This window comes from Triturus cristatus, chromosome 8 (genome assembly GCF_964204655.1).
Source record: "Triturus cristatus chromosome 8, aTriCri1.1, whole genome shotgun sequence".
Taxonomy (NCBI): Eukaryota; Metazoa; Chordata; class Amphibia; order Caudata; family Salamandridae; genus Triturus; species Triturus cristatus.
The window spans coordinates 151,450,944-151,477,567 of NC_140591.1; the positions used below are offsets into that span (position 1 = coordinate 151,450,944).

A 26,624-nucleotide genomic window follows, 5' to 3' on the forward strand; every position below is an offset into this window, starting at 1 on the left:
GTCAAATATGCATGGGAAGATCGGGAGAGCATAATGAAAGATACTAGAAATTGAAGAAGAACTCAAAACACACAATGAACAAGCTGTAATTAAAAAATTCAAGGAAGAATTGAAAACAAAACTCATACAGCATGAAGAAGACAAAAATAAGGAAACAAAGAAAGCTGCATCGCGACTGTATAGACTATGAGACAGGTCGCATATTAACTTATAGCAGGAAGTACGATCATATGTATGATATTCAAACATCTAAAACAGATTAGGATTTAACTACTATCACGGAAACCACGGCTCAAACGACCACTATAATTGATGACTCGGATACGGATATTTCTGAAAAAACAACCAGTACTACATCCGAAGTAGAAGTAATAACCCGACCGGCAACTTTTTTGGACGAATTCCGAGTGCTGAAGAAGGGGCGGCAGTCGGGGAGATCAACCCCTCCACAAGAACAAACACCGAGAGGAAGAGGAAACCGTGGGAGGGGAAGAGGACGAGGAAGAGGCAGGGGCGCAGCAAACAAAGGAGAACAAGGCGGAAGCACAGAACAATCAAGAGGAAGAACCACAGAGCCAATGGGAACCAGACGGGGAGGCTACAGGAAGAACCAATGATGAATGACAACGCTATGGTAAATAAAACCATCATAAACCTCACTAACCGGCATCTGTCTGATCTTGAGAGGAGAACTATGTCTTGGTTTATCCTTTTGCCCCACAGAAGTATTTAACTACTCTAATACAAGAATAGACATGTTTAAATTTATTAGAAAGTTGAAACTCACCAAATGGCACACCCTCAAAAGTGGCACGTCTGGATATAGTAGTACATCCTTGAATCCTGATGACCAACCCAGCCTTACAATAGGGGATGCCAACATGGTACGAACCATGCAAAATCTTGCGTATGATATTAACACAGATGATGGCAGTGAAAATACATTGACAGAGATAAACAATATTGTAACTGATAAAGCAGCCATGACGGGTTTTAAGCCAAAATCCATATTCTATCCTATGCTCCCACACGACAATATTGATACGTTCCATGACATTGTCACTAAATCCCTTCTTGATTGCAAGCATGGACGACATAAAGGGAAGGACAAATCCTTTAATCTTACCATGAAACAGAGATCAATTATTACTGCATTGGGTAATGACCCTAACCTTGTCATTCGCCCAGCTGACAAGAGGGGCAATGTAGTTTTGTAAGAAAAAGAAATGTACCTAAAAGAAGCATACAGACAACTGGGTAATGATAAATTCTACTCTAAGAGCAGCTCAAGAGAATACAATGAGAGTATTACCACAACGTGGGAAAATTTGTCTATTTGGCAGCAGCAGGGTCTAATCTCATGGGAAGAATTTTTATTCCTCAAAAGAGATTATCCCAAACTCCCCATAATTTACTTTCTTCCCAAAATCCACAAAGACCCACTTGTACCCCCTGGAAGACCAATTGTCTCATCAATTGGTAGTGTATTTGAAAACATCTCTAAGTAGGTCGATCACTTTTTACAAGACTATGTGTTTAAACTACCCACACATGTCAAAGACACTAAAGACTTCCTACGCAAAATTGATAGTATTGTGTGGCATGAAAGTTACATGTTCCTAACCCTAGACGTATGCTCCTTGTATACTATCATTGAACACAGTCAGGGAATTAGAGCATGCATGCATTACCTCAATGAGAGAGACATTATGCATCTTGACCACACTAAGATGCTTACAGAAATGATGAACATGTGTCTTCGCAATAATATATTTTTGTTTAACGGCGACCTTTATAAACAAATCACAGGTACATCAATGGGGACATGTTTCGCGCCTAGTTTCGCGAATTTGTTTCTAGGTTTGTGGGAGGAAGAAGAAGTACGCAATGATGTTAAATATGCCACTCATCTTAAAGTTGACACCTGGTTAAGATACATAGATGACCTGTTCCTTATTTGGAAAGGCAGTGAACAGGAAGCGACAGAATTTGTAAACCTCCTGAATGATAACTCCTATAACATTGTTTTAACTCACAACTTGCAAAAAGAAGAAATAGAATTCCTTGACATCAAGATTTCAGTTAAAGGCAATGCCTTAGAAACAAAACTATACCGAAAAGAAACAGCCGGTAATAGTCTTCTTCATGCCCTCAGCAGCCACCCTGACACCCTTAAATGGAGTATACCATATGGGGAGCTGCTGAGGGCAAGACGCAACTGTAGCGACAATGAGGGATATCTCAAAGAAGAACAAATAATGTTAAAAAGATTCAGGGAACGAGGTTACCCGGATTGGGTGCTGAACAGGGCTGTTTCTAAAATCAGAAAGATAACCAGAGAGGAAACATTAGAAATCAAGACACAAGAAAATATGATGGAAAATAACGAGACAAGGGTGATCCTAACTTACAACAAAGAATCACGTAAGGTTCAAAAAATCCTAACTGCCAATTGGAATATTCTCCAAAATGACTCCATCATAGGCCCTAAAATCAGCACTAGACCCAAAATAACATACCGCAAAAGCAAAAGTCTGCGAGATATATTAGTACATGGTGATATTACTGTTAATAAGGACCCGTATCACTATAATTTGAAAGGCTTTCATCCTTGCGGACATTGCAAGGCATGCAGAAACAGTAAGATGGTTTTAAGAATTGAGCTTACCTGGGAGAGTCGGTATGAAAAGCATAACACAATTCCTTACGTGTAGCACGACATATGTTATATATGTTCTTGAATGTCCCTGTGCTAAAAGATATGTAGGGAGTACCACTCACATGGCTAAGAAGAGAGTTCTCGAACACACGAGAGCAGTGAATAACAAAGATCCACACTACCCCATTGCACGACACTTTGCTGAATTCCACCTTTCCAACAGCAACTTACTTAGCTATTTTGTTGTGGAACAAGTGAGAGTGGGGAGGAGGGGAGGTAACAGAGAACTGTCCTTGAGGAAACGTGAATCTATGTGGATTATGGACCTTGAAACGAAATACCCGAAAGGTCATAATCAAGACGAGGAATTGGCAACACACTTGATTGAAGACTAGCCCTTTTTTGCTGTAGTTTCTCATCGTATTATGCATGTGTAATTTTTGCAGTCTGTGTAGATGTTTGTGATAAACATGATAATGGCAATATTTTAACCACAATTTTTCCCTTGTTGTTTATCGTTTCAGGAGGAAAGGAAGGGGCCCTTTATATCCTCACGAGCACTTCACGGGCTCCTACCCTTTTCTTCGGTTCCATTGGAATGAAATCTGCAAATAAGTAGATATGAAAACACTCCTTTTCTATTATGATTTTATTTACTCTCTATCCCACTAGTATTGTTCCAACATATTCTCTTTTTCTAGTTCTCACGTTTTATTGAATTCTATTGAAGGGATCACATCTGCACCTAAGTACACTAATGAGTACATTTGGACTTATATGCCGGTTTAGTTAATCTTTGTGCTCCTCATTCTTTTCCTCCCTGTAATGGCACATCCACTTTGGTGCGAGTATTTAATCTATTCAAGCATATTTTTCGTGCATTGCGGATATAGGAAGTTACTATAAGCCTCAACTTATTTTGTCACATTCATGTGTTCCATTTAGCCAACTGTGTTGCCCTGTAACATTGTGAGTGATGTTGTCATCATGACGCATAGAGGCTTAATCAATGATGCTTATCTCAAGCTAGTAATCATTTAAATGTGCTTCTGTTATACTGTGAACGAGATAGTCTTTTTCATCAATGAGTCACTAAGACGAGATGTATTGACATGGTTTTGATGAATAACTGTCGTACTGTATATAGAGCTAATGATGCTTATATCAAGATAGTAATCGATTTTTTTTAAAAATGTGCTTCTGCTACAATGTGAAAGAGATAGTCCCTTTCATCAATCAGTCACTATGACAAGGTGTATTGACATGCATTACTGTCGTACTTTTATAGAGCCAATCTGGTTTGATTTTTGACAATGTATACCACTTGGTTTTAATAATTTCACACCATTACAAGATGGCCGCTAAAAACAGTTCTGCATTTGCAGCCGGCAGTCCTTTTGACTATAGTCTCTTTCTTCAATCAGTCACTATGACGAGACGTATTGACATGGTTTTCACGAATAACTATCGCACTGCACATTGAGCCATTTTGATTTGTTTATGTATAAGTTATACCATTTGGTTTGTATAATTTACACTATTTTAAGATGGCCGCCAATATCACCGTTTGATTTGCACTGCAAACCGGCAGTCCTTTGACTATGTTTATTTCTCCCTGTACTTATGGATGTTTGTGATGAGATGCCACACTGTGTGACCAAGGGAGCGCGTCTCCCGAAACGCGTTACAGTGCGAATTAAAAGTTACCTATATAGCTACTGAGAGTGCGTTTTGCTTATTAGCAGACAATTTGGAGAGATATAGATATATATATATATATATATATATATATATATATCTACATTCAATGAAAAAACCATAGGTTTCACACATGTTCTAGTTAGCTGGACATTTTACTCATAAAAAACCAATGAAATTCCCCCGTTATAGTTAGTGCAGGCAACTATAACTCACGCGACCGCAATCCTCTGCTGATGCTAATACTGTATTTAGACACTTATTTGCCCATGTCTTCTTCCATTAAATTTTAGCTATACATATATTACAAATATTTTTTTTTCATAAAGACACATATGTCATCAGCAGAGGATTGCGGTCGCGTGAGTTATAGTTGCCTGCACTAACTATAACGGGGGAATTTCATTGGTTTTTTATGAGTAAAATGTCCAGCTAACTAGAACATGTGTGAAACCTATGGTTTTTTCATTGAATTTGCAAGGTTTTTTAAATGCTAATTCCTAACTATAACGTGTGTGAAACCTATGGTTTTTTCAGTGAATTTGTACGGTTTTTTAAATGCTAAGTTACTTTACGCCGTTCGTGGCGTGCGCGCCCACTAAACGCAGTTCATTCCGTGCGCGCACAGTGAGCACGCGGTGCGCTTCGCGCGCTTACTTTACGCAGTTAGTGCCGTGCACGCACGGTGGGCACGCGGTGCGCTACGCGCACAGCGTGCCCACGTTACGCTCGATGGGCCATGTACGCACGATGCGCTTCGCGCACCGTCCGCACACGGAGGACATATTATGCGCTTCGTTGTGAAATGTTAAATATTAAATGTTCATTTTCATAGTTGTGCCATGCACAATTGGTGCCCTTCGGGAACCATTTGCACACGGGGTGGGGGAAATTGTGGAAACTTTTTTTTTTTATAATTATTTTTTACCGTACGTGTACGGTAAGCGTAATCGCCGTTTTTTCGAAAAAATTTAAAATTGAATTTTTTACCTTGGGGGTTCTTTTGGGACACCTTAATCAAGGCTAGGTGGTTAGGAGCTGTCTAACCAGCCCCTTTAAATGTTTTCCACCTTTGATTTTCCTCCCCCCCTCAGAGTGCGAGAGAGAAAATGGCGGCCGCCGCTTCCTGGTTTCGACCGATTCGAATGTTTACTAAGATCTAACAGCCAATCAGAATCGCGCTCCCGCACGGCACCGTACGCGTACGGTAAGCTTACCGTAAGCGCACGGTAAGCGCACCGTAAGCTGCCACAGATATATTGATTTAAATGCTATTTTCTCAGGAACTACTGAACAGATTTACACCAGACCTACAAAAGGCACTTCCTTGACCTGTAGACTACCTCTCTGCCAAATTTCAAGTAACTCTGTTCAGCCGTTCGGGCTGTAGCTGTGTCTAAAGGTCCTATGGAAAAATGCATGGGAAAAACGCGTTTTGGGACCCCCCTTTTTTCTCAGCCCCCGCTTGACGAATCCCCCCCGAGACTTTCAGGGTAGGAGCGGAGCGTAGCGCCCCATTAGTTTTGAAAATTTCGCGAGGATTCGTCGACCGGCGCCAAAGTTATTCCAAATAGAATGTTGCGGTTTTCCTATGGAAACAGGGTCCTAACTATAACTACCTACTGGCGACCGCCAGTAGGTAATCTATATAATGTACCATGGGACTCCCACTTCGACGACGGGGAATGATTCAAGCATGCAAATCTATGAAAGATGGGATTTTAAAGTTAGGCCGGTGTACAGGTGTCGTTCCAAAAAGCAAGCACTCGCGCATGAAACTTGGTGCTGTCCTTCACTTTCTCTGTCAGGGGCTAGCCTTCCATTAGTGCCGCAGGTGCAGTGGCACCAGGCCAGAGGACGAGCCCATTAAACCCTGCTTATTGATGTATTTTATAACTCAAACAGCAGCCGAGTGCTATTTCCTCTTTCGCTCTAAACCCCGTGACACCCTAGCTATGAATTTCTAATAAAGTTTACATTTAAAAAAAAAACTACTATTGCATCCAATTGCAAAACTCATAACTGTTACTAAAAATGCTTGCATGAGAAATATGTTCTGTTAATAATTAGTGAAACATTAAAAGGCATTTTTCATAGTGATATCAGAAACATATAAAGTATGAGTCCAACATTGCATTGAAGGTTTTCCTTCGTCTATTTGGAATATTTTCCTTCAAACAATATCTTAGAGCTGGAATTAAAAAAAAAAAAAATTATTATAATACAATGGCTTCTTAGTAATTTGATACAAGACACTTAGGTGGAATAATCTGTTAAAACAAAAGAAATTTAGTAAAAGTGTTCTTATCGCAATATACTTCATTTATCGCAATATGCGTCATGTATTGTATACTATACACAATTCTTCCTTGGTGGGCTTATGTTAATACATCAAAACCTTCCTCATCATATTTCTCGTAGCATTTCACACAATCCTCATAAGAGCAACCCATACTCTTCAACATGCCAAAACGTGAAGGCTCCTTGTACTCCGAAAAGGAGGAAAGATAACAAATGAGTAAGCAATTCCTCCTCCATATTGAGCCCCCCCAAACCCCAACGATTTTAGTGTTAACCTCTACATTATACCTCAACTCTGGCCTTCTAATGTGTTTATACCCATCTAATGGGGACCTGGTATTGGTTTATTCAGCTGAAAGAATAATAGCTGGGCATGACAATGTTATGCGGGACAGGTGACATGTTCGATAGTGGTGATGCCATACTATAGTATAGTCGAAGAAAGAACATTAAGGCAAAGCACAAAAATTCAGCAAGCAGAATTAGAAGGCAAATTGCAGGCCTATGTGGTCATCAAGGGAGCGAACCTGAGATTACAAAACTACAGGATAATTCAGGAAACAATGAAGGGCACATAAAAGCTACTTTTTTGCAGACCCCTTTCATTGCGCATTTAGAAGTAGTGGTCACCTCTCCGGAGCATGTTGATTCTGCTGACCTGGGCCGGAGGACAGGCCCGGGTAAGGAGGTAGACGCAGATTTTTAGGTCTCGCCTTGCTATCGCGTAAGCGATCGCAAAGCGAGACTATTGTAAAAGGGCATTTCAAAGTGCTCCCAAAAAGCGGATTGCATTGCTAGCATGCGCACAATCACGCGCTTGGTGTCGCCATGCACTCCGCTTTTTGGGAGCACTTCAAAGGGTCCGCTCCCCCGCCTGGAATGCGCTCCCCCGCCAAACGCGCGCGCCAAATTTGCTTTCACTATCGCGTCGCGAGCAGACGCGCCAAATTTGCTTTCACTTTCGCGCCGCGAAACGCAAATCATAACTAAGCAAATCATTTAATATCACCGCGCCTCAAAATGAATGGGTCTGTAATGCAACTGGTGCCCATGTAAAGCGCTGTTATACCTTCGGGTCGCGTTCGCGCTATATAAAACTTCAACAACAAAAAAACTCGGAAAAAATGAAAACCATCGGAAGCAGTGCTTTCAGTATTTTAAACGATTCATTTCGAAACCACGAGGGGCTTTCGAGGCTCTTCCTCCAGAGGGGTGTAGACTAGTATACACATAAGAAACATATTGCCCGTTAACATGTCTAAATAGGGGTGTGGGTGGGTACGAACAGTAAGGGACAGTGCAGATGACTTCGAGCCAGGCGCGCAACGCACATTGGGATCAAAGGGCTTCAGCCCCACTCCCCTCACGTTGTGTGTGGCAACCCAGGCTGAGACGGCTTCCTGGGCACCCGAGTACTTCACAGGTCTTTAAAAGACCATTTGTTTGTGAATGAGGCTTTGCTGTTTTTCACCCCTTCTCAGAGCCCCTGCATCTCCACTCTTAACTACTGCTGGAAGAGTCAGCCCCCCACCCGAAATTTTTTCTTAGCCCCCTCGAAATTTGGCTCTAGTTGCGCCCCTGCTCCGAGTGTATCTAAAGGGTGATGGTGACCAAGCGTGCACCACTGAGCGCCGCTCCTCTAGATGTGTGCACGAGGGTGCTGCTGCTCATGTCTGTGTAAACAAGTCTGGTGCCCGCCCAGCGTGGGCTCAACAACCGTCCTTTGTGGAGGGTGCCGAAGCCACCCGAGTCTGCGCACATCAGTGGTCCAAGTGTGTGTGTGTGTGGGGAGGGAGGGGTCTGATGGGCACGATGTGCCCATAATTGTAACAAGCATTGGCATAGCCAATAGGTCTCGCTTTTTTGGACCTTATAAGTATTTAGTTTTGTAGCACAATATCTTTTGCGCAACACCATCAGCTGTTGAATGGCTAAACCTTGTACCTTATAGGTGTTTAGCCATGCAACAGTTGATGTTGTTGCACCAACGATATTGTGCTGCATAACTAAATACTTATAAGGTCCCAAAAGCGAGACCTATTGGCAATGCCAATGCTTGTTACTTATATTATTGTAGGGAAAGTAGGATCCGCTTATTATGGTTACCCCTCATTTTTTGCTAAATGTGAAGTTGTTTTTGACTAGTCTGATTGGGATCCTGCTAATCAGGACCCCAGTCTATCTGCTTTCGCTTTAAACTTATGTTCTGTACTTAGGTACATTCCAGATTGGACACTGGGGTACCTTAGTCAGTCCCTAGTTTATGGTACCCATGTACCCAGGGCATAGGTACCCCAGAGGCCTCCCATGGGCTGAAGCATGTATTATGCCACCCATGAGAGGCCATGCAAAATGGAACTACAGGTCTGCCATTGCAACCTGTGTAAGTTGGTGCATGCATATAGGTTTAGTATATCAAAGGGTCACTGCAATTAAAACCCAACAGTCACTCCTATAGCAGGCCTTAACAATCCTGAAGGCAGGGTGCTTGGTTCAAAGTGAGATGGTGCCACTGCATGAGCAGAACACCCCTACAGCCTACAGAGTCCATTCTCCCGGGTTTTCAGTGGGACAGTAATTTACGACAGAGTGGCATTATGAGACCGCATCATGACCAACTCTAAAACGGCTGAAACAAACCCTATCGTGTTTGGTGTCAAACATGGTGGAATCATACCCCCACAATGGTAACTGGTGTGGGAGGTATGATTCCACCTCTCAGAAGCGAGCTTCGTTGGGTCCCTGGTGTACCCGGTACCGGCCTTCTAGTCCCAGGCAGCACAAAATGGATGTTGCCGACCAGAGACACATTTCTGCCCTCCTGCTGCTAAGCCAAGCTTGAGCAGGGGAAGGCAGAACAATATACATCCTGTCACAGGGAGATTCGGCCACCTTCCAGACACGATTTAGTGTATTAGGGCTAAGTGGGTGCGCTTGCCAGAGACTGAAAGTCTGCATGAGGGGCACATTTGGCGTCCAGATGCATAGTCCAGTTCAAACAAGTCCTGGGAGCCATTGGCTCCTGCTCTGGCACAAAACTGGACAAAGGACATGGAAGTAACCTCCCCACTGGGCAGACCCTCCCCTGGGAGGGTCCCCTGAATCTGTCCAACCCTCTTCCGTGGGTACAAAAGGGCTAACCTGGCTGTAGGACCCTAGATTCAACGTGGACAAGATACTGAACCAGAAACCACTGAACTTCGACCGTCTGGGCATCTGGACACTCTGTACTTTGTTTGGGACCGACTTAGTCTGAAGCATAGTCGAGCCCGTGCACCATACAGGATCCGTGCATGACCTGTGGAGCATCAAGGAAAACCAAAGAGATCTCCTTTAGAGTCACTCCCCTACATTCGCAAGCACCACAACACTGCTGTCCGGTCTGCTGACCCTGAGCTCCTACGAACTCCAGAGGCTTCAACAACACAGGCAGTGGGCTTATATGTCCCTCGAGGTCCGAGCTGCCCTCTCACCAAGTTTGAGATCAGAATCCGACGTGGGGGCTGCAATACCCAAAGCCCTGTGCACCGCGTGCATATGCTTTTTGGTGTTTCCCGAACAAGTGCATGGGGCTTCGAGTAGCCCCAACCTCGGCCACCACTTCCTACCAGGAACTCCAGCCTCCTCGCACAGAGTGCTCCGTGGGTTGCAGTTTGGTGAAATCGCTAGAGGTCGTCTCGCAAACTCCTGTGCCTCCGGCATGTGGGTCAACTTTGCTTTTCTTGGGCTCCCCTGGTTGCTCCAGGCTAGCCCTGACTACCATGTGTTTGGTAAGTCTCCTGGACCTTGCTGGTCCGAACCCTACACATCCTTGACCTTCTGCGTGGGTTACCGTTGCCAAGGCTTGTTGATGCTCCAGCTGGACACAGACACCTCAGTACTCGACACCCTTCGTGGGACAGCTCTTATCCGGCTCCTTCTTATCCGGCTCCTGGTTGTCCTCAACGTCTCCTGGTCCCCGTGGCTGCAGAGTTAAGAACTCCATCAATGCATCTGAAGCACCCTACATCGGTGGGCATTCATCTACCGAGCCCCTGGTCACCCCTGAGTGACCCAGACTGTCACCTCTGCTTTCAGGTGCTCTTCGACAAGAATCCACCTTTGGATTCCAACTGACACTTTTCTTCCTTCCAGCAGCGGCTCTTCGAGGTCCTCCATTGGGTTCGACAGCGGTTTTATACGCCACTTCAGATCTATCCACCTGGCTTCCCTGGGATACGTAACACGGGTACTTTGGTATACATGGGTGGGGTGGCTCTCCAACCTTCTAACTTCCACGGCGTTTCTTCCAAGTCCATTGGGAAGGGTCCTTAAACTCTAAAACTTCAAACGCGACTTTCCCATAGAATTGTATGGAGCACGCTGTTGTGTTCCCACACTGCACCCGTCCTCCGTGAGGTCCCTACTTACTCACCATGGGTGGTTCCTTGGGGTCCCAGCGATTCTACATCCTCTAGACACCGTCTTGACTCATGTCGCGGTTCTTATACCACTATTTTAACATTTGGTTTGGTCCCACCCTGTGGCCCATTGTGTATTAGTGCTATTTACTAGAATTTCTGTGCTTCAGTATTGTGTGCTTTGTGATCTCTGTGTAGGAGATACTGTGTCGTACTAGAGGGTGTTATATTAATAAATATATATTTTTATAACTATTGTGTGGTGGTCCTTTTATTTAACCAATACTATAATTTTGCATTCTGGTAAAACAGGCTGCTTAACATTCCTTCAAGACTAAGTCAGAAGGCTGCTCTCCACAGCTGCTACTTGGATAGCTTTCTAAGGTTATCTCTGACCTTTTAAATCATCATAAGTGTTGCTTGGACTGGTGCAAGGTGCCCACTTTAATTAGTGGACAGCATATATCCGGTCAACTTCTCACAATTATCTAGTAGCACAGGAACATCACACCTATTTTTGGTACCGGCCAGACGCACGACTACAATATTTGAAACCCAAACACTCCCAGGCTCACCCCTGTCCCCTTTCTTCTATCTTACCGCGTGGCCTCAAAAGGACACCAACGGAATTTCACACATTACAGACTGCATGCTGGGCTTGCAACTACACCCTGACCACTAAAACTCTAACACAAACTCTCCTGATGTCAGCTTCGAGTGATGGGAGATGCGTTTCGGGAGGGTAAACTGCGTTCAGTCACAGAAACGGTGGAGGGCCATGACACATCTATGTTAGACACATTTCTTCTACATAGAACACGGGCCTCACAGGCCGCCTCAATGCGTCCCTCGCTTAAAGCCACAAGACTTCCCTACCCTATCTACAATAATCATATCGCCCGATAGCACGCATCTGGTCTCCCAATTGTATCACCTTGCCCAGACGCTTCTCCTGGAGGCGGGTAGGGCAGCGCGGGCGGCCTGGGAGGGGGGCTTGGGGCATCCTTTGATGGGCAAAATGTGAACATTCTGCTGTGAGCAAACTCACTGTATCTCCAACTACAAATACAAGCTCCTTCACTTGAAATATATACCAGGGCCTATGTCACCCCTAAACTTCTTGCTAAATAAATCCAACTAGACCTGAAACTTGCCACAGATGTGCAGCGCCACACGCTTATTTCATTCACCTGGTGTGGGACTGTGCCCCTTCCCCGTCCTGGTGTTTTGGGAGGCTGTTTTTGGTCATTTGGCCACGATGGTGCGCTCAGAGTTGTCTCCTACCCCATAGCTGGCATTGCTGGGTTACGTCCGCCGGCTTAGGGCTGGAATCCGGCGCTTTGCCCGTATTGCTAGCCAAGAGGCAGATCTCCCGGCACTGGGGCAGGTCCGCACCACCGACAAAGACTTGACTGAGAGATCTCATGTACTATGATACCACTAGTGATGTATATGCAACATTGCTGCCCCTTGCTTCCGGACCAAAAAACATCTGGCAGCCACCTCACTCCTATTTGCTAGTGCACCCTGAACTTACCGATTGAAGTGCTTTTACACCTACATTTAATGTTATGCCAGCAAGCCTGTTAAGACAATCAGAGCCATTTGTATTTATTCTTGTGTAAACCTGCATTGTTGTTCATCTTTATATTTGCCATTGCCACACTGTACTGTCCTTGTTATGGACATTATTTTTTGAAAAATGCATTAAAAACATTTATTTAAAAACTTTTCTTTTTAAAGTAGTGGTCACCTAGAAAAAACCTACTAATGTAGTGAATGTGGCAAAATTCACAATAATTGTGCATAAAAGGCAAAACAGATGGTAGGAGACAGGCAGTGAAATATGTATCAAGGTATGTATATATATTTTTTGATCGGTTATAAAAAGTACATGACAAACAATTAAATTTTAAAAATTTGAGAACATGTGCTGGGTGTCTGTAGACTATTTGCTAAGTGTCTTGACAGAAGTCTAAATCTGCATTAACAAAAATGTGATGGCCAGAAAAAAATACCTTGATCATTACTATAATCTATTAGAGTAAATGGTATTCTTGCATCTTTTAAACAATCGTAAACCTTTTAAAAGTGAGATGCAAGTTTGTAAGATTCACAATCAGAGCAGCAATGTTGTGATTCCACTCAGAGATAAGGGAGCATCACGCGATCAAGAGCCTAGGGCTAGATTGACTAAATAGAAAGGATAAATCACTCCCTGTGTGGAATTCAGGCCAGATATTTTTCCTAATAATGTCAGAAAATATTTCAATAAGGGCATTCTTAAGCAATTGATTTTGAGATATGTTGCAAGTGTGATTTTTTCAATTAGCATATTTTTAAAAAAAAGTTAAGTACTTTTAACAGTCGAGAATAGGCCTCTCTACTTTTCAAAAGGGACTGCAGTTTGATGTAAGAATTATCCATCCTCAGTATATATGTATGTAAATGGTGGTATTTCTACAGCTCAAACCTAGGAACAAAGGTAGTGGAGTGGTCCACAGGGTCGAAGACAAGTGTCAAGTCACTGATTGATAGGAGCGGTAGGTGGATTGATAATGCATTATGATGGAGTGCCCTTTTAAGGATTGGGTCTTCAACTCTTTCCTAAGTTGAATTAGCATTGGGGCAGTTCTGATGATAAGGGGGATGTTCTGGAGCCTAGGCACAGAGATGGAAAAGGCCTGCTGCATTTTATTTTTTATCTCTTAGCCTGTAGCCTGATGGTGTCTTGGCTGCGAGTGTAATGAGACCCACCTAAGATGGTGAGCCTGTCCGCAAGTTAAGCTATGACTTTGTGAATGATGCTGGATTTGAAGATAGCTCTGGCCATCAAGGTTAACTAATGAAGTTCCATCAGTCTGGGGATGACGTGATAATATTTCTTCAGACATGATGCAGCATGTAGAATGTCCTTCAGGGGTGCAAGTATGAAGTCTGGGAGACCATAGAGCAGGGTGTTACCACCAATCAAACGCAAGGCCTTGAACAGCAGTTCTGAAGTCATTTTCTGGGAGAAACTGTTTTACTTTCTTTAGAACGGAGAGCTAGCAGCAGGTGGTCTTTGCTTTTGTGGTAATGGGTTCCTTTGGTGCAATGTTGGGGTCTAGGGTGACTCCAAGTGACCTGGCTTTGAATGAAAGTTGGTGTTCGAAGCAGCCATGCTTAATGTAATCTAACCAGGTTTGTTGTTCTTGGCAAATACAAATTCTGATACAGATCCAGGTAAGTGCTGGACATCTGGGTCTGGAAATGTGCAGGCAGTGTTCGAGGCGTAGGATGTCTAAAGCCGAGGAGCATTTCAAATATCAAAATCTGTAGTTAAATGTCGCCTCAAGGCTAAGATGGACTTGTGAATTAACTGTCCTTACTCTATGCGAGAGGCATGTATAGATGGTGCTGCGCTGCCAGAGCCAAGGAACTCAAGCTACACTTTGCCTAGAGAGGCTCGTTACCAGATATTGGGAGGATGTGGCCTACCAGCTGAAGTTTCATTGCTCCTCTCTAATAGCTAAACACAATCAATTAGTTCCCCTGGCAATCTTCAGGAATTTGAAGAGCAAGCGAACTCTGCAATGCTCTAGGGGAAACTGCACAAACTCGATGCACATCAGCTTTTTAAAATGTGTTTTAACCATCAAGGTCAAGAGGGTCTGTGTCACAATAGACCACCACTGCTACATTTGCATAAATACGATAAGCAGGATGGGGGTGTTAGACACATTTATGGCTCTATAGAGGAGAAATGTAACTGAATGGATAGTTGGTCAGTGGAACATCTGCAAGTATCAAATGTGCAAACAAGCCAATCTGGCAGGTAGAACCAGCCCACCATGGAACGGCAGCTTAATAGTAACGGTCCTTTCTAGACAAGGAGTATTAAATACAGGTAGGGAAAAGTGTTACTGCACCACACTATTCAAAAGGGGTGTAAAAAGACTATTAACACCCAGTTGCTGCTTAACTAATCATGGACTCAAAATATTAGCCCACATGGTATTGGGGTGCTAAATTTGTGAAAGTTAACGCATTTCCCTAAATGTATTCCTAAAAGATTATGTGTTACAAGAATATTTTCGGGTGACCCCATGTGCTTTTCTCAATAGCTTAGCTACAAAGAACATATGCGGCCTTGCAATACTATTCTGTGTGAGAACAACATGCAGTCACAGGAGGTCTAAGCTAACCAGGGCAGTGGTATGCACTAGCGATTAGGAGAACCCCTGCTGCTGGTCAATTTGTTTTTGTGGCACTTTGGAGATCTGCATGGAAGTTTTAGGATAATGCTCAGCACCCCCAGAAATTGGCAGCGATTATCAACAGAAGAGCCAGTGCTAATAGTTCCAAACAACAAAAGCATTTTGCATCCGTAGCCCTAATACTTCCAACTATGCTTGGATGTCCCATGATTCTACTTTATAAGAATTACTGAAATAAGCTACCCAAAATAATGCTCTGAAAGACGTCCCTTTCTAATTAATAAGAAGCACAGGTAATCAGCAAACACAAAATGAATTTAAACACCAACAGGAAATTTATTCAGGCAGTCCCAGGAACAAAAGGTCTTTGAGGAGGACAAAGGGAAACAACTTCAAAGCTGAAATTCAAACTAACTAAAAATTAAGAATAGCTGGGCCACCAATTTCTTTTGGGTGAAGGATCATCTTGCTTTGTTTTACCTTAGATTGTTGTGATTATCTCAAGCTCCTGCCTCTAATGTGCCATCAATCAGAATACAGTAGGGATGCTCTTGAACACAATTTGCTTAAGAGCTTTCTCCCAGATCTCAAAAAGGACGACTATGTTCACACCTGTTAATTGTCCCATCAACAGAAGAAATGGACTACAAAACAAATGAAAACCACCCAGTTATGTGGCTAATCAACTTACTCAACACAGAAACGATAGCACCTAGTAATGCAACATTCACCATGCTTTTAAGATTTCATCTGAATCTTAAGATCCGAGATAAGTTATCATTTTTAGCACACACTGTGTGGCAAGGCAACAGCCAAGCTAGTATGATGGACTACATGCATTAGATTAATACAAGCAATAAAAAAAAACTTAGCACTGCAGTAGCAACTCTTGAGGTCTCCTTCCAGCCATCACCTACTCGCCTGGCCTTACTACGTGGTAAGGCGCTGCTCACCAGCAGCTGATTCTTTCAGAGGCAGGGTTAGTTACAGACGAGAGCCTTACTGAGACTTATTAGCCCACTTGCATAGAAGAATATTGACATGGACAGCCCTTAAAGTGTCCTACCTCTGTGCGTTTTGCGATGGCGAGTTCCTCAGCTTGGGGTTACTGGAATGCATTGACAAAGATCCAAGGTTCACAGTTGCTGGTGCAGACGGGCTGGCCACGTTCCTCTGGGGACTGGTAGTGTTGGGGAAGGCTTGTAGCGCTTTTTGCACAGTGCCTATGTCAGTGGCGTCCTTCCGCTCGTCCTTCTGTTTGTTTCGTTCTCTCTTGTTGAACTGTGCTCTTCCCTCCTGCAGCTCCAGCATTCTTCGGACGTGTGCTTCCTGCTGCCGAGGGAACGACGCACATCTCCAGGGCACACTGTGCAAAAGGAACAGCAATCACTTGAGTACAGAAGTAGAAGTAGCACTTACTTTAGCTACATACTTGTTGCAGCTCAACAAATAAACTATATTAACAAGAAATGACATGCATATTTTGCGTTAGCAGACTAGAATATCTCTCACAGGTACGCACTACCACTATAACAGTCAAAGAAGGTGGAATCGCCCAACAGCCCTAACCTGGCAAACAAGCAGTCTAAGTGGTGTCCAACTATCAGTATAGAGTCGATGAAAAGAGTTTGGACAAAGCCTTGGTTTTCAACAAACTTCAGAGAAGCTCTCTGGAGATGTAGGAGAACAAAATGCACTTAACTGTCAAGGACGAGTGGACAGGCAAAGGGCAGTGAGCTGGGCATTTAAAGAGCCAGGTGACCAAAGCTGAGGGAGCTGGGCAGAAGACGCAGGAGCCAGAACAAAGTTCTTCAAAAACTTGTTTTTTGGGTGCATAGACTTGATTTCGATAGAGTAAACACTTGTGTGCAGCCCTGGTGCAGAACACAAATAATTTTCTAGACTATATGGACAGTAGATTTAACAGATTAGCATTGTGTTGAGTTCCATTTAGTTTGTACTGTCATTTATAAATCCATGACAAAAGCTAACCCACATGTTAATATTTACCAACAGGTCTCAACAACGGCCAAACAGGCTGTACAGAAGAGAGTAAAAGTGGCAATATATGGGAACGTCAAGTATTAATAAAAAAAAATAAAAAAAACAATCTGCAGTGACTTTTAATCATAGTGTAGAGCGAGATTATGGATTTAAAAACAAAAACAGACGTTTATAATTTAAAGGTATTAAAGACAGCAATAATAAAGATGCTTAGTTTTACTATGGAATAATGGGAATGCAATCAGTATGAAATTGAATGAAAGATGAAAGTCATTTAACTTAATCATTCAAAGCTGAAAGCAGTAATTTAAAAAAAATGTATTTATAGGATGCAATAGTGACCAAACGGCACTACTGCGCTAAGAGTGATTTTGGATGAGCTTATTCCAATTTAACAAGAAAAGTCTTTCAAGTTATAGGAACTGAGTGCAGCTGGCTGTGGAATTGGAGTCCCCCACTCTAAATCTACAGGTAGTTGACTATCATTGTTCAACATTACAATAGACGGGGTCTAATGACATCAAGATAAACCACAAGGTCAAAGGCAGAGAGGTTAGTACCATTTCCAAGGCAACGAGAAGAGTTTATTGGCTATAACACACCTTACTTGCCATGTATTTTTTAATATTACACTTTAGTTTTATTGAGTTGGTATAAAAAATATTCTTAGAAACAAGGAAATGAAAAACACAAGGCTAAAAATAATATACAATTTGTATGTCCATAACAAAAAACCAGGAACAATCAATTAGGCGATTTAAAAAAGGTTGGCGTTTGAATGACTATTGTATTTACTGTGATAAGATGCACATTTCTCTGTAGAAAGCGCCCTACGCCTTCAAAATTCCAAACTCAGCAGTCTTTCACACTCAAATCAAACACCTCAAATCACTAGCAAAATACCAGATAATACTGCCCCTCAGAGCCAAACCAAATACACAAAATATATTAGCACATACTCACTCATCTAACACCTCACACCCCATCCCAAAATATCACACATAAATCCACTCTTCGTGAAATACCAGCATAAATAACCCACTGTCAAAGCAATCTCACTTGCCCTCCCCATGCAGCAAATATACATATAGCTCAATCAGCAAACACACAATACCCAACCACATTATCATCCATTGCTCAAATCAGAGCCCTTCAACATGACACTTATGCTCCACATCACCACTCCTCTCGCACACACCTTAAAAAAGCAGCAACTCCACAACACTCTTCAGAACCTCGCATCCCCTTATCTAACCCAAAACCCACCATTCACATAGAACTCCACAGCCCAAACCCATCATATGTCAGACTCCCCATTACTCTCACCACCAGACCGAAACAATATCCAAGCCTTTTGGAATAAGATAATGATAACCACTTGGGGTGACAGAAGATTTATTGTAGCTACAACTGAACTCTGGAACACTCTCCCGATACACATCAAAAACTCCCCTACCTTATTATCTTTCCGAAAAAATATAAACACATGGCTATTTCAGTAAATGATTCCCTCCTCTCTTTTCTGCATTAACAGCAGTCCTCAAAGCGCCGAGACACCTCAGGGTATTTGTGCGCTCAATAAATTGCTTAAATAAATAAAATAAATAAACACTGCCTCGGTCCGTGATAGTTTAACACCACCAACAATAGCACACCACCGATAACTTCAATGGACAATACTCACCCTCCTACAAAACAAACTATTTCCACCTCCAAAATAGACGATTTACACAGCCAACTGATAACTGCTCATTCAGTTTCAAAAACAAGTACTACATATCAACCTATTACTAGGCACTGCCAGACTTTTCACTACAGAATCATGGCTAGCAGAAAACTTGGCAATGGTAGAGCTTGACGCTGTTCCATCAGGATTTAAAACTGTTACACAAATTTGCATAGACAAAAGAAGAGGCGGCTTAGCCATTGTATTTAAGGAAACAAATCTCACCTAAACAAATGATATTTCTTCACAAGGCTGTGAGACGTACCTTGTCAGACGCAGTCCTGTACCAACATTTTCATGATACTTTCTCCTTCTCAACAGACCACCAAGAACCACCACAACTAAAACCACCCTAGCCTTAGCCACATACTGACATTGGAAAAAAAGAATTTGGAGGAACTAGAAAATCTGCTTATCTCAAACACAGATCTGGTCATCAATTCCTCATAAACACTCTATAGATGGTTTCAGAAAGCTTTTGATCTCTTAATTCTTCTAAAGACATCCAAGCAGAACAAAGAAAACACACACCTTGGATGAATGCAGAATTAAAAAAGGTCATGCAACAAAACGCTAAGCTTCAATGCAACTGCCCCCAGACAAACAACCCTGAAGACAAGATATGCCTACACTACACAAGCGCATTATATACAAGTCAATAATCAAAAAGCAAATAAAACCTACACTAATCCACAATGCAAAGTTTACCAATAAAGAATTCTATAAAATACTCACAGAACTCTATGACCAATTGCACAGAAGCTACCAATCCTATTTCTCAAGATTTGGGAGACAAACTGGCTAATTATTACACATCTAATGCAAATATGTTGGATACCGACTTAAAACTTTTTTTTTTTCTTTTTTTTTTTTAAACAGCCCCACCCTTTTCTGACAATACCTTCCAGCCAAAGGCAACCACAGCAATTACGCTCCTTCAAAGAACTATCACCAATTGAGTGTCTGGATCTTAAAGCAAGCAAGCCAGCAGACTGGCTGCCCCTCTGACCCATGTTCACCTCACATCTTTGAAACCATTCTACTATCAACTTCAAAGATCATCCCAGTAAGAACCCTCATCGTTTTTCTAGAGGGCCAAAAACAAAAAACGTGTCCTCTTAAAAAATGATAAAAACCTAACCTGGACAACTACAGACCCAAAGCAAACAGACCTTTACTAGGCAAGCTAATAGGAAGAGCAGCTTTTGCCCAGACGTCTATTCATTAACAAAAACAAATAGTTTCTAGCTCAAACGGTTCAAATCTTACTAAAAACGTAGCGACACATTTTCGTGTTGTGGCAGGCCCTTTGTAAAGGTTGACTAGTCACCTTTCTGTAGCTTATTGCTAAATTTGGGTGTTAAACTGGTGCTAATGAGGTGCAACCAATGCCCAGACTATGTTTAAAAATGACAAAAGAATGAAGCAATACCATCACAATATGTGGCACATTTGCCTTTTCCTGCCACACAATTTACTCAAACCTGCAGTAAAATTTGACTCTCCCCTGCCACATAATTCCAGTGACCCTGCTTATAGGGGTAGTAAAGAGATTTTAGGCCTCAGGGTTAGGAAGTGTATAGGGCTATAGTAAAGGGTTTCAGGGCTCAAGGATGTGTACTGCATATGCGTAGTAAGAAGATTTTTGGGCTCAGGGGTAGCTAGTACACAGGGACAGTACTGAGGTTTTAGTGTCCTGGGGTGGGTAGAGCAGATGAGTAGCAAAGAGTTTCTAGAGAATAATAGTGTTTATCTGTATAAAGGCAATGACATTGTCTTGGTGGCAAGGAATATTTTTTAACATTAAAATAAAAAGTAATAAACATTGACATTAGTGTAATTTTTAAAATATACAACTAAATTAAATGTAAAGACTTTTGAGAGAGAGACTATATATATATATACACACACACACATAGAGAGAGAAATATCTCTCGATAGATATATCCTACTGGCTGTCGCCAGTTGGTAGTTATAGTTAGGACCACGTTTCCATAGGAAAAGCGTTTTTTGACTTGGCTGTATCTTTGGCTCAGCTTGAAGAATCTTCACGAAAGTTTACAAAAAAACAATGTAATTGAGAGTCTTGTTGTGCATGGAAAGTTTTGGGGTGATCAGTCAAGTGGCGTCAGAGAAAAAAGGAGGTAACAAAAAAGTGCTTTCCCGATGTTAATTCTTGGAGCGGTTTTGAACATTACTACAGTCCAAAGAGCTGGACTAAATTACACCAACCTTATCAGAAAGCTAACTCTTGGTCCAGAAAGAGGGCTTTTGGTTATCTGCTGTAAATCAGTTCAGTAGTTTGTATATTTATAACGCGCAGACTAATGCCCGTGGTGTCTAGGTGCTACAACCTCATAATACACGGTGACAAAATAGAATGAGGAAAAATAGCAGATAACTGAAACCGCTGTAGATAATGACTACCAGGTAAAAATACAGGTTTTTAAGGGACTTCCTGAATGGAAGCAGTTACGAAGTATTCTCCAGGGGGGTGGGTAGGGTGTTCCACAATTCCCATGTTGAGAAAAACAAAACTGCTATCTCCCCCATCTAGATAGCCGGAAACTCGACCAGATTGGCTTTGGCAGAGGAGAGATTTTTTGTCAGGTGTACCAGCGAAACCTATGCCTTAGATCAGTGGTTCCCAAACTTTTGACTTCTGGGGACCCCCACTTAATCATTACTGGAACCCGGGGACCCCAACTGAATAATTATTCGAATCCGGGGACTCCCCCACGAGTCATGACTGGAAGTCGGGGACCCCAGCCTAAGCAATGTTGAGGATTTGAACCACAAAACAATACAGAAAATTTTTTAAAAAAAGCATTCAAACAAATACACAAATAACACATTTTATTTAATTAGAAAACATATAATTAAAGTAGAAATCAAAATGTAATTTTAATAGAATTGTTGGAGCTTTTCTAAATTCAATTGAGGCCGCTCATCATCTATACTATATTCAGTTTGATGGACTTGCACTGCTCCCGCAAATCAATCTGAGGATACCAATTTAATTTTTAGCCTCCAGTTTCAAATTCCTTCACATTTACAGTACGTTTTAAAATGTTCAATTGTACATTTAGCCTCTTTATATATCTACACTTTATTGATCTGTTATTATTCGATTTTCAAAGTAGTCGCGGACCCCCTGCGGAGGCTTCGGGGACCCCCAGGGGTCCCCAGACCCCAGTTTGGGAACCACTGCCTTAGATAGACTGGTCCAGACTTGTGTAAGACCCTGAAGGCCTTGAAAGGCTTTAAAATCTACTTGTTTCTTCATGGATAGCCAATGCAGAGAAATAAATGCTTGTTTAGCAGACTGATACCCAAGAGTTCCGGTGAGTAATCAAGCTGCTACATTCTGAAGAACCTGTAACTTGCTAAGAAGACCTTTCTGTAAGTTGTCCAAGAGTGCATTACAATAGTCTAACCTGGAAAAGATAATAGGGGAGACAACTCTTTTTTGGCGATCTTGAGATATAAAAGGAATTATTTTCCGGATTATAATTAGTGAAGTAATCGCATTAATCTGAAGTTTAAACGATAGGTCTGTGTCAAAGATTACTCCCAGATTCTTTGCTTTTGTTCCTGGGGTGGGGAGATTCCCAGGTTTCTGGGGCCATGAATCAGGTGACCAGACTGATGCATCTAATCCATAAAGCAAGACTTCAATCTTTCCTAAGCTAAATTTTAGACAATTCTCCAGCATCCACTTATGTACCCGTTTCATGCAATTATGAAACCTGGTTGCTGTGTCCTTGATGTTGCTAGTTACTGAAAATACCATTTCGGTGTCGTCTGCATATGACACCATGGCAAATCCAAAGGATTTGATCAGTCCTGCCTGGGGAGTGATATACAAATTAAAGAGTGAAGGGCTGAGTGAAGAACTCTGCAGAACACCACAGGGTAGTTGAAAGGGAGGGGTTTAAAAAAAAAAAAAAAAAGATTTCAGTAGGGAAAGGGCTGAACCTCCAATACCTAAGCTATGGAGAGGTTTAATCAATAAGGAGTGGTGACCGAGTTGAACGCTACAGAGATGTCTAAAAGAATCAGAGCAGCATTCCCTTCTTTGTCTACTGCACATCTGATTTCTTCCGTAGCAGTAATCGGGTTCACCTCCGTAGTGTGCTCTGCTTCTGAAACCATACGGAGTTATATCTAAAAGACCATTTTTGTTAATAAAAGCAGTGAGATTTTGATGTATAAGTTTTCAATAATTTTAGCAGGCAGCGGGAGATCAGAAATAGGGCGATAACTGCTGGGATCCAGAATTTCACGGTTGTAGTTTTATTTTTTTTCCCTACCACAGCTTTGGAAATACGCCAGTCTTAAAAGTTAGCTTAAATACACTGGTAAGATGTTGTGCAACTATCCCTGGGGCCAAGTGTATGAATTTTGGTAGGCGGGATCGAATAATTTCAGCCCCAGAGGTGGGCTCCCCGGTGGCTTTGGAGCAGAATCGAGGAGGGGGGGGCACACAGCCCCCCTCCCCTTTATGAAATCAGCCTCAGGGATAGGCCTCCCCCGGAGCATAAGCTATTTAAATATGGGCTGGGCGCCATTAATTTTTTTTCTTTTTTCTGATCCCGCAAGAGTCTCACAGGATTGTAGCATTTGTTTCCTTTTTTTGTCCCCAAGGAGGGCAGGAGTATATATAAATACTACTTACCAGTATGCATCTGTTCTTGGCATGTAGAGCTGCAGATCTACACACTTTTGCATAGATCGCCATCTGGTGTTGGGCCTGGATGGTTGCAGTTTTTTTTTCCTCTTGGAAAGTCTTTGGAAGTCACGAGGTCGGTGACTCCTCCTTTGGATCGTATTGCTCATGGGCTTCGGCTCCATCCTCATTGTTTTTCGCCAGCAGGGAAAGATGGAGCGTAGTAATAACAGTGAAGAAACCCACGTGTGTATCTAAATAAGATAAACTGGAACAGATACAGGTAGCCGGGGAGGCGGGTGGGCGTGTGTAGATCTGCAGCTCTACATGCCAAGAACAGATGCATACTGGTACGTAGCATATTCAGTTCGAGGCATATGAGCTGCAGATTACACACTTTTGCATAGACTATATAGCAGTTCCCAACCTTAGCGGTGACCACCGGTATCTGTTGCAGTGGTTTGAAATAGTGTTTTAAGTACAGCCTGGCCCACACTAGCTTGTTGCTTAGTTTGCACATGTACACAATAGTGTTTGGTGAAAGTGTGCGGTGTTGACCATGTAGCTGCTTTGCAGATATCCTCTAATGGGATGTTCCCTAGAAATGCCATGGAAGCCCCTATCTTTCGTGTAGAATGGGCTTTAGGGGGGAACGGATAGCGTCCGTTTTGCTTTGTGGTAGCAAATCTGGATGCATTTTACAATCCACCTAGCTATTCCTGACTTTGAGATAGGGTTGCCCTTGTGTGGTGGAGAGAAAGAGACAAACAGTTGTTTGGTCTTTCGGAAAGATTGTGTTCTCTCGATGTAGTAGCGTAAGGCTCGTTTGACATCTAGCATGTGCAGAGCCCTTTCTGCAACGGTCTGAGGTTGCGAGAAAATACTGGTAGTTCTACAGATTGGTTTAGGTGAAAAGGGGAAATGACTTTAGGTAGGAATTTTGGGTTGGTACGGAGAACAACCTTGTTATGGTGCATTTGAAGAAAAGGTTCTTGTATGGTAAGTGCTTGTATCTCACTGACCCTTCTAAGGGAAGTGATGGCTACAAGGAAAGCTGTTTTCCATGTTAGGAATTGTAGTTCGCATTTATGCAAGGGTTCGAAGGGAGGCCCAATCAGCCTTGTGAGAACGATATTTAAGTTCCACACAGGTGAGGGTGGAACTCTGGGGGGAATTATTCTTTTCAGACCTTCCATGAAGGCTTTAATGGCAGGTACTCTGAAGAGTGATAGATGTTGCCTGTTTCGCAAGTAAGCTGCAATTGCTGCGAGGTGTAGTCGAATGGACGTATAGGCTAGATTACACCTTTGTAGGTGGAGTAAGTAGCCTATGATGTGTTGGATAGACACGTCCAGAGGATTGATGGTGTTATGGCAATAAACAACAAATCTTTTCCACTTGGCAGCGTAGCAGGCTCTAGTGGTAGGGCGTCTAGCTTCTCTGATGACGTTCATACAGTCAGGGGGAAGATTTCAGGAGCCAGATCGCAAGGTTGAGCTGAGCTGGGTCCGGGTGTCTGATCTCGCCATGGTTCTGGGTTAGGAGGCATGGTGAGGTGTAGTTTTTGGTGTGGTACTACAGAGAGTTCCAGCAGCGTGGTGTACTACGGTTGTCTGGCCCACGTTGGAGCTACTAGGATTAGTGTGAGGGAGTGCTGTTGTAGTTTGCGCACCACTAATGGAATGAGTGGGAGAGGCGGAAAAGCGTACGCAAATTTGCCCGACCAGTTCATCCATATCGCATTTCCTTTGGACAATGGGTGTGGGTATCTGGCGGCGAAGCTTGGGCATTTTGTGTTTGTGGGTGGCGAAGAGGTCTATCTGCGGATGCCCCCACATTTGAAAGAACGGATGAAGAACCTGTGGGTGAAGTTCCCACTCGTGGATTTGTTGTGTCTGTCTGCTGAGCAGATCTGCCGCGGTGTTTTGGACTCCTGGGACATGTTGAGCTAGGAGAAAGATTTTATGGGGAATTGCCCATCTCCATATGCTCTGTGCTAATTGAGAGAGCTGTGGAGAGTGTGTGCCGCCTTGTTTTTGTATACAATACATGGCCGTCATGTTGTCTGTGCAAATGAGGACTGCTTTGCCTGAAATGTGTGTTTGAAAAGATTTCAGGGCTAAAAAGATTGCTAGTAACTCCAGATGGTTGATATGGAGTAACTTTTGGTTGAGGCGTCCAAGTGCCCTGCACGGTGAGGTGTAATAGGTGAGCTCCCCAGCCGGCGAGCGATGCGTCCGTTGTTAGTATTATTTGTGGAACCGGGTCCAGGAACGGTCGACCTTTGGAAAGGTTTGTGGTGTTCCACCACTGCAGAGAGCGATGGGTGCGACCATCTACCAACACCAGATCTGTCAGTTGACCTTGGGCCTGGTTCCATTGGCGCGCTAAGCACTCTTGGAGAGGACGCATCTGGAGTTTTGCGTGGGGCACAATGAAAATGCAAGAGGCCATCATCCCTATTAGTTGCATGAACACTCGCGCTGGAAGGGAGTGTTGAGGTATGAATTTTTGTTGCAAAGCCTGAATGCTTGCAATCCTGGCCGGATTGGGGTAGGCTATTGCTTTTGAGGTGTCTATGGTGGTACCGAGGTATTGTTTTATGTGGGATGGTTGTAGCTGGGACTTTTGGTGGTTCACCGTGAAGCCTAGTTGGTTAAGTAGTTGGATTGTGGTGGCGGTGTGGTGTACACACGGATTGTATGTAGTGGCTTTTATCAGCCAATCGTCCCAAGTATGGGAAGACGTGAATGTGCAGTCTTCTCAGGTGTGCCGCCACCACCGCTAGGCACTTGGTGAATACCCGTGGTGCTGTTGTGACTCCGAACGGGAGCACTTTGAATTGGTAGTGGTGTCCGTCCACTACAAATCTGAGGTAGTTTCTGTGCGCATGGTGTACTGGAATGTGGAAGTATGCGTCTTTCAAGTCCAGTGTGGTGAGAAAGTCGTTCTGGGAGAGGAGCGGAAG

The 26,624-nt window shown here is 43.0% G+C and overlaps 1 protein-coding gene across 6 annotated transcripts in view; it reads right to left on the reverse strand.

Moving 5' to 3' along the window:
• Window positions 1-26,624, reverse strand: part of BCL9 (BCL9 transcription coactivator) — a 685,736-nt gene that overhangs the window by 120,489 nt on the left and 538,623 nt on the right. For all 6 annotated transcript variants that reach the window (XM_085621192.1, XM_085621190.1, XM_085621189.1 and 3 more), the window contains one exon: window positions 16,324-16,623. In XM_085621192.1, coding sequence (XP_085477318.1) covers window positions 16,324-16,568 — 245 coding nt within the window. In that variant the 5' untranslated portion in view covers window positions 16,569-16,623. The remainder of the gene's footprint in view (window positions 1-16,323; window positions 16,624-26,624) is intronic.